Here is a 9,649-nt window from a genome sequence, read left to right on the forward strand (position 1 = left end):
ACTGTCATTATAAAAGCAAAATACTCTCCATTCCATTGTGATTTTGCTACAATGAACTCTTTTCTTTCTTTTTTTTTTTAGAGATAAGTCTCACTTTATCGCCCTCGGTAGAGTGTTGAGTGCTGTGGTGTCTCAGCTCACAGTACCTCCAACTCCTGGGCTTAGGTGATTCTCCTGCCTCAGCCTCCTGAGCAGCTGGGACTATAGGCGCCCACCACAACACCCAGCTATTTTTTGTTGCAGTTTGGCTGGGGCGGGTTTGAATCCGCCACCCTTGGTATATGGGGCCAGCGCTCCATCCACCATGCCACAAGAGTCGCCCTACAATGGACTTTTCATACCATGTTAAAAAGAACACTTATCCTGCCCTAAAACAGGGCTGGGGGAATCAGCTTTCAGGGTAAGATACATATGTAGGAAAGCCATGAATATTCCATACCTTGTTAATGGTAATGATGTTATTTGCAATTACAGCTAGTAATCCCACATCTGTCGGCCTGTGTACAAAAAGCAATAGTCAAAATGAAACAAACCTTTAAAAAGAAACCCTATCCCCTATAAAAGACATTTCCTTTTAATTACTCACTTTAGTTTTATTATCTGATTGTAAAGCTGCAAAGCCTCCTCTGTACGACCCTGAAGCTGCAGAATATAGGCCATCTGACCGTGAATGATGGCCAGCTCTGCCTGTGGGTCTTCCTCAGTCCCATCCTAAGTGAAAGAAATACTTTTTTTTCCTATAAATTTTCCAAATTGACTCATATATTTACCAAACAGTCTGATCATTTGAAAGACATATAATCTTAAAAGACATATAATTTCATAAGAATTTTCCCTTAGAGTTAGTTCTTTGAAATTCGGAAATTGCCAGCAAAAGAGAGAAGTTTAAGTGAATCTGACAAAAAGATCTAACAAGAACATGACAACAAGCTCAGGAATACCATTTACTGATTATTATCCTCTCAAGCCCAAGAATAAAAAAAAAAAAAATGTAAAAAAACCAGCATGCAGGTTTAACTTTTTACTATAATACCCCTGAATTCTGGGAATATAATTTTCTCATAAAAACACATTTAACAAATGCTTTCTCTCTGTTCTACCATAACCCTAATACAAAGATTATGAAGTTCTAATTAACACCGTTCAAAATACTTCAAAAGCTGGAACTAATGAGGTAGCGAGGACAAGGGAGGAGGGATGGGGATGGGGGGTCACCATGTATGGTACACCACTTGGAGGTGCGACAGTTACAAGAAGGACCTTGTCTAACAAACATAATCAGTATAACCTAATTCTTTGTACCCTCAATGAATTGCAAACAATTAAAAAAAATTAAAAATAAAAGCTGGAACTAATTCTGTATTTGAAGTAATCCTATAATTAAACTAATTCTGAAATTAAAGTGATAGTTCTCTAAATTGATGCTCCAGATTAATCCACATTCTCCTTTCCTTCGGGAAAGGTTAACTGATGCTCAGGTACAATGAACACTCCAGACCAGGAGATGTCTCTTTTCACCAACTCAGCACTGTAGCTCTTGCCTGGTGAGTACATGCCAACAGGAGTCAAATGTGTTGTTTCCAAACCTACGATGCTAGTTGGGTTTGATGAGAACACGGTAAAACTTAAGAATTAAAGTAAGGAACAAATGTGAAAAGGGCCTTGTCTAAATGTAAATAATGTTGAATGCCGAGAAAGATTTGATAAAGGTTAAGTTCCTTTAGTTAGTTGTGAATCAAAAAATAGTTAAGAGATTGGTAAAAAAGTTAACATTAATAATGAAAATGTTTACCAACTGTCTTTAAGATGTTGTTGCACTTTAAAAAAATGTGGAAATCAGGAATGTTGTATTATGTGTGCATTATGTAAGAAATATGCATGGAATTCCTGTAAGCAGTCCCACACTTTAAGATCTCAGCCCTATATCCTAAAACAGGAGAATTAATTTATATTGCTAAAATTTAAAGTCAAATGCTTAACATATGCAGACATTTTTGTATTATGATTTGTCACCCTAACACACTTTATCAAATATGACAGAGTGGTTTCTAGTGTGATTCCTATTCAATGAATCAATCATCTATTACAAAGTCAATAAATATTACAATGCAGCTTCCTACTGATTTGTATCAGTCAGAAGTGTAAAATTTGGGATTAATAATATCAGAATTACTTACGGAGTCTTCTGATAATGAACGGCGGCAAAGATCTAAAGGAGAAAAATTGTTTTAAAAGTAGTTATTTCTAGGTAAATCCTATTTCTTTCACAAACAGCATTTTCCCATTTCATTCCAAACATCAAGAACTAATTTTCGAGGCAGAAGATTTCAAGATAATCACAATAACAAGCAAATCTGAAATTTACATTAGAATTAAATACACCTTGTAAATATCATTGGTCTCTGGTTATCCCAGCTTTTTGGCACTACTCTTTCACTTGTAGTCTCCATGCTAAAAAATTTTAAAGGACATTTAGAAATATATAAATGCAATAAATGTTGACTACAAAAAATCAATCATAGAAAAGTATAAAAATAAGTAATCCTACCATCCAGAGATAAGCACTGCTATCATTTTTTTATGTAAATTCACAGCTTCATTTAAAAATGAAAATGTGACTTTGTACATACTATTTTGAAACATTCCTACTCCCATTTAATATACTGTGGAACATGTTTATGTTACAATAAATACAGATTTACATTATAACTTTACTTATATTCTTGGTTTAATGACTGCATGGTAATCTTTGCAATTATAGTAAAATTTAGCTAATTCTTTAACAACACAGAAACTCATTGTTTCTAAATTTTTGATCTTATGAACAGCCCTTCAATTAACTTTCATGCAGATACACAGGTAAATTTATCTAATTTTTTCCTTAAAATAAATTTCTAGAAATGAAATTATTGGATCAAAAGGTATGCAAATTCTAAAATCTGCTACACATGGGTGGCAGCTGTGGCTCAGTGGGTAGGGCACTGGCCCCATATACCAATGGTGGCAGGTTCAGACCTGGCCCCAGCCAAAACGCAACAACAAAAAATAGCCTGTAGTCCCAGCTACTTGGGAGGCTAAGGCAAGAGAATCGCCTAAGCCCAGGAGTTGGAGGTTGCTGTGAACTATGAGGCCACAGCACTCCATCAAGGGCAATAAAATGAGACTCTGTCTCTAAAAAAAAATAAACAAATAAAAATAAAATCTGCTACACATTACCAAGCTTTTCACTGCAAAGTCTTCTATACTCAAATCTGAAATGTATGAGAATGTTCTTCACTGGATATGATCAAGAAATCATAATACAGTAGAACCTCCCTTAAGTTGACCACCCAAAGGACTGTAACAAACTGGTCATCACATGGAGGTGATCAAGTTAAAGAACTAGGCCTACTGTACGGATGAATAAGTGTGGTACATGCTGGTCTATAACAATCAGGTCTACTTAAGGAGTGGTCAACTACAGAGGTTCTATTGTATTATAAATTTTTTTTTTTTTTTTTGAGACAGGGTCTCACTCTGTTGCCTGGGCTAGAGTGTAGAGGTATCATCATAGCTTACTGCAACCTCAAATTCCAGGGCTCAAGCAATCTTCCTGATTAGCTGGGAGTATAAGAATACATTGTCATATCCAGTTAATTTTTTAAAAAATATTTTGTAGAAACAGGGCTTCACTACATTGCTCATTCTGGCCTCAAGAAATCCTCCTGCCTCAACCTCCCAAAGTGCTACATTTGCGCCACTGCAGTCAGCTGAAATCATAATTCTTAAACAGATTTTTCCCCTCAAGATGCTATTTTACCTTTGCTCTTACTTTAACCTTCAATATTTAACAGAAAAATCTTACTCTTCTTTTAACCTTCAACATTAAACAGTAAACAGACCTTGTTTCACCTTTTCTTCCTCCTCACCATTCACAGCAGTCCCTACAATGTCACTTTCACAGCTTCAGGGAAAATGTACACAGAAGAAAAGGCTAAGTGTTTCAGAAGTTAAGATCAGACTTTAAGCTCTCACATAATTCTTTTTCTTAATTAAAAGCTTAAAAGCATGTGAATATTGGCTCAGCATCCATAGCTCAGTGGTTACGGTTCCAGCACATACCCTGGGGCTGGTGGGTTTGAGCCTGACCCAGGCCTGCTAAACAATGACAACTACAATAAAGGAAAAACAAACAACAGCTGGGTGTTGTGGCAGTGCCTGTAGACCCAGCTACTCAGGAGCAACAGAATCCCTTAAGCCTAAGAGTTTGAGGTTGCTATGAGCTGTGATGCCACGGCACTCTACCAAGAGTGATAGTGAGACTTTGTCTCAAAAAAAAAAAAAAAAAAAAATAGCATGTGAATATTATGTACAGAAACAGTTAAGATATATTTGAATGGTGATATGTATACATGAACGTAGTATGTGATGGGCATACCGTTATTACTTGAGTATCTCTTTAACAGTAATAATGATAACAAATACTTAACAAATGCTTATATCCACAGCATGTGCTATTATAAATGCTTGATGCTAATTCACTCAATTTACTTGTAATATTCATAGTAACTTGTTTAAAGCATATTCCTCAAAATTTAAAATTTAAGGCAGTAATTTTTAACCAGTGTGCTGTGAGAGGATCTTAAAATTTTCTGGAGATCATTAATTAAATCATTTTTGAAAGAAGTTTAATAGTCCCAGCTACTTGGGAGGCTGAGGCAAGAGAACTGAAGGGAATTGCTTAAGCCCAAGAGTTTGAGGTTGCTGTGAACTGATACCAAGGCATTCTACTGAGAGGGACATAGTGAGATACTGTCTCAAAAAGAAAGAAAGAAAGAAAGAAATTTAAAAGCATATTTCCTTTACTCTTTTTTGTTTTTTTTTGTTTTGGCCGGGACCGGCCACCTCCAGTATATGGGGCTGGTACCCTACTCCTTGAGCCACAGGCGCCGCCCCCTTTACTCCTTTTTAGATCAACATAATTTAAGTGTGCAAACGAAGTTAAGTTCACGTGTGCAGTCAGATAAAAAAAGGTTGAAAACACTTTGTCTTGTGTGGTTGAATAGACAAATAGACTGGCTTAGCGGTTAGACAAAAACATAGGACAGATATGGTCAAAAAGAGAAAAAGGACATAAACTTTGAGAAATTCCCACTGCACCCACGACTTCCATTTAATAATTTCAAAAAGGTCAAATGCAACTGTTGAAGATACTCTGCCAAGTTATATGCACATTATATTTACAGACAATTTTAGCAAACTTCCAACCTTCAGCTTTTTGCAGGATTTTCATTGCCTGGCTGAGCTGGCCTTGTCCTATCAGTGCACATGCGGCATTGTAGCACAATTCATGTGTGCCTTCTTGGAGGCCCAAGTTCTCCTAATGACAGAATAAAATACCAGTCAAACACCAGACAGGAGCATTATGTCAGGGCTATACTGGTACACAAGGATACTCACTGGAACCACTTTCTCCCAATTGCTTTGAGCTGCAACAACCGCTGAAAGGTTTGTTTTCCTCTCCTCATCATAATCATCTTGGGAGTTTCGGACAAGATCTCTATACACTGATAAGCATTCATCATAGCGTTCCAAACGGTACAACTGAAGAACAAATAGAAAATAAATATAAAAAAGAAAAATCAGAAATAAATATAGTGTCCTGTCTTTAACAATGTAAAAATCCTTTTGGAACCACTATGTAGGAATCTTAATACAGCATAACACAGACAATCTTTTATTATTTGTTAAGTTTTTTTTTTTTTTTTTTAAAAAGAAAGAGTCTTGGCTGGGCACTGTTACTCATGCCTATAACCCTAGCACTTTGGGAAGCCAGATGGATTGCCTGAGCTCAGGAGTTCAAGACCAGACTGAGCAAGAGCAAGACCTTGTCTTCACTAAAAATAAAAAAACTGATGGGGCATGGTGGTGGGCACCTATAGTCCTAGTTACTCAGGAGGCTGAGCCAAGAGGGTTGCTCAAACCCAGGAGTTTGAGGTTGCTGTGAGCTATGACGCCATGGGGTTCTACCCAGGTTGACAAAGTGAGACTCTATCTCAAAAAAAGGGTAGGGTGCCGGCCTCATATGTAGAGGTGGTGGGTTCAAACCCAGCCCTGGCAAAAAACAAACAAACAAACAAACAAAAACAAAGAGACAAGGTCTTGTTCTGTTGTCCAGGCTAGAGTACAGTGGCACAAAAATAGCTCACTGCAGCCTAGGTCAATTCTTTCCCTTGAGCCTCCCAAATAGCTGGGACTACAAGGTACACACTACCATATCTGGCTAATTTTTTAATTTTTTAGTAGAGAAAGATCTCCCTGTTGCCCAGGCTAATCTCGAACTCCTGGTTTCAAACTATCTTCCTGCCTCTCCCTCCCAAAGAAATGAGCTTATAGATATCAGCTACAATACCCAGCCCATAATTTTAAATTAGTTTTATGATACTTTCAAAAAGTTACTTACAATTAATCTGTACTAAATTGCAGATTTGTACGCATGATTCAGTTTAGAAAAGCCATTTTCTTTAAACGGTTGTGAAATAAAACCTTTCTGTAGAATACAATGCTATTACCTAAATCTGAATTGAAAAGGAAAAACTTTTCTACAACCCAAAATGATTACTAAGCCCCAGTGAACAGAAACAAAATTAAATGTCAGCAAAGACCTACTTCATAGTCCTTTACACATAATCTTCATATTATCTTTATCTCATATAGATGCAACATAATTCCTGTTTATTTCATTTATGCTCTCCTCAAGGAACAATAACTACCCCTCTAGGTCAAAGGTCTATGACAGAGACTAGGGACCTTCATCAACCTAAAAATGCTGGAATTTTCCCTAAACTTACTCAGTTTATCTTAATAGTTCTTTAAATATAGACCTAGAATCCATCCATTCACTCAAATCTTTCTTCAATCCACTTGTTCTATTAAATTTATACTACCTGGCTCAGCACCTGTAGCACAGTAGTTATAGCTCTGCCCACATACAATGAGGCTGGCAGGCTAGAACTTGGCCCTGGCCAGCTAAACAATGACAACTGTAACAAAAAAATAGCAGGGTATTGGGGCAGGTGCCTGTACCCTCAGCTACTTGGAAGGATGAGGCAAGAAAATCGCTTAAGTCCAAGAGTTTGAGGTTGCTGTGAGCTGTCACGTGATGGCACTCTACCAAGAGTGACATAGTAAGACTCTGTCTCAATAAATAAATAAATAAATAATACATTTATACTATCTATTGGGAACAACATCTTCAATATATTATTTGCCCTAACTTGACAAAATGTCAGTTTGTCCTAATATACATATTTCTGTCTTCTTCTCATTACTCGTCCTATTTTATATGAGGCTTAATTTCATGGTCTCAAAATCCTTTTAGAATAAAATATTTTCATAATTTCATGAACTAGCTAAAGTCACCCAAATTCTTATCTACCACAATTTCCTGTATTTTAAACTTGAAATAAAATACCCATCAAATACTAGAAAGAAACACTATTTCAAATATGTTCACTGGCCTTCATCTTCCTAACTAAAATGTCCAAATTTCATAGTATTTCTTCCATTTTAATTTTCTCATTGCCTTAAGGAAGTCATTTATTCACAGAACATGATACATGCAACTGTTTGCATGACGATCAAGAGGAAATGTTCAAACCTGAACAACAGTTTGGTGGCTAGTTTGGGGAGCATCAGGATGGGCTGGGTTTCCTCATCCCGGCTCCTTGCCAGAGGTGTGTCATGCCCCTTCAGAATGACTATTAGCAGGTATGTTAAAGCAGTAATTACCACTTGTCCATAGAGCTCCTTTAGCTTGTCTGTTGGCTGACTGGCACCTTCTATGGTCTTCAAGGCATTCTCAATTCTGTTCAGCCTATACTCACAATATGCCTTCTCAAAGGAGAGCGAGCTACTAAGGAAGGAAGAAACCCAACACGTGGTTATTCTCTAATAATGCAGCGCACCCACTTTATGCCAGACCCTGCTCTGACCACTTGATATATTATTTCATCCCCATAACAACAGATGAAAAAATTGACAGAGATTAGTGACTTGTCCAAAAATCAGACAGCTCATAAGTAGCAGAATATATCATACCCACTTCTGTAGCCCCTCTTGCTTTCATGGATATTTTTAGAATTACTGGCCTTTTGAAACAGGCATTCAAGAAGGAAATCATGAGTCAGCTAAGTAATTGTCTTAGATAGAAAGAGAGTGGATTATTTTAGAAGTTTTTTGAGTCTATTAGTAAAATAATTAATAATAAAATAATAAACCATATAATGCTCCTTTATCTTGTTTAAGAAGTGTATGATTAGCAAAGAAGAAATAACTGAAATCTTAAAACAGCACAGTATTTGTAATGAAACTTGTAAACACAGAACTACAAAAGCACATACATACTTAATTCATACACATTAGTGTGATATCTCATTTTAATGTTTTAATCATAATCCATAAGGAAAATATTTATCAAAGCAAATGACAATATCCTTTATTTGCTTATCTAACAAAAAAACACCCTTTTGTGTAAATACCCTTATCCAAGGCTCAGTAACAAATTTTTTTAAAAGTTCCCTTATCTCACAAAATGGCCAAAATTCAAAATATGAATTTTACCATAAATATACTTAATAAGAGAAACCAGTATCCCTCTATTTCTCTTTTATTTTTAATAACGTTTAAAATTAGATTATTGCTTTTTAATTTATAATACATTTATATGGTTCAAATTAAAAGAAAAGACACACACTAAGCAGCCTTTATTCCCACTGCTATCCCACTCTAAGCTGTTCCTACTTGCCCCTATAAGTGACTGTTTTTATTCATTGTTTCCTCTTCTACTGTTATTTTTGTTTTTTTACAAGCACAGGCAGATATACACAAGTCTATACATTCATAAAGCCTCCTTCTCTTACAAAAGGAAGTATAAGGGGAGTCCAACCTTTTTTTCCCCTAACAAAAAGATGATTAGCAAAAACAAGGTCTGTGCATACTTTTCATGATATCCAACACCACGGATGAGCAAAAAAAAGGTCCTCACAAAATCAACATGTGACAGGTTGGACACCCCTGTACATTGTTCCAAATCTTATAAACGAGTATCCCATTAAAGAATAAATATGCTGCAAACTTAATTTTGATACACATTTCTTTTGGGGGCCTATACATAAGTGTAAGAAAAGTCAAATTACAGTAATAATTTGGAATATAAATTCACTTTCCATGAAATGATAAAAGTAAAAGATTAATAACAATAAAAACAAACTACCGGCTCAGCACCTGTGCACCTGTAGCTCAGTGAGTAGGGCACCAGCCACATACACAGAGGCTGGTAGTTTCCAACCTGGCCTGGGTCTGCTACACAATAATGACAATTCCACCAAAAATAGCCCGGCGTTGTGGCAGGTACCTGTAGTCCCAGCTACTTGTGAGGCTGAGGAAGAGAATCGCTTAAGCCCCAGAGTTTGAGGTTGCTGTGAGCTGTGACTCCACGGCACTCTACCCAGGATAACAGCAGCTTGAGACTCTGTCTCAAAAAAAAAAAGAACGGCTTGGTGCCTGTAGTACAGTGGTTACGGCACCAGCCACATACACCAAGGGTGGCGGATTCCAACCCAGGCCAGGGCCGGCTGCAACAACAATGATAACTGCAACAACAACAAAA

General features: G+C 36.7%; 1 protein-coding gene across 1 annotated transcript in view; it reads right to left on the bottom strand.

Annotated features, from left to right (window-relative positions):
• Positions 1–9,649, bottom strand: part of SRP72 (signal recognition particle 72) — a 39,384-nt gene that overhangs the window by 25,447 nt on the left and 4,288 nt on the right. Inside the window, exons 3-8 of the mRNA XM_003798797.3 lie at positions 7,771–7,894; positions 5,440–5,583; positions 5,248–5,359; positions 2,178–2,209; positions 587–711; positions 440–497 (exon numbers count right to left, since the gene is read on the bottom strand). Coding sequence (XP_003798845.1) covers positions 440–497; positions 587–711; positions 2,178–2,209; positions 5,248–5,359; positions 5,440–5,583; positions 7,771–7,894 — 595 coding nt within the window. The remainder of the gene's footprint in view (positions 1–439; positions 498–586; positions 712–2,177; positions 2,210–5,247; positions 5,360–5,439; positions 5,584–7,770; positions 7,895–9,649) is intronic.

Source organism: Otolemur garnettii, unplaced genomic scaffold (genome assembly GCF_000181295.1).
Source record: "Otolemur garnettii isolate 467f Iridium unplaced genomic scaffold, OtoGar3 scaffold00141, whole genome shotgun sequence".
In the NCBI taxonomy this organism is placed as follows: Eukaryota; Metazoa; Chordata; class Mammalia; order Primates; family Galagidae; genus Otolemur; species Otolemur garnettii.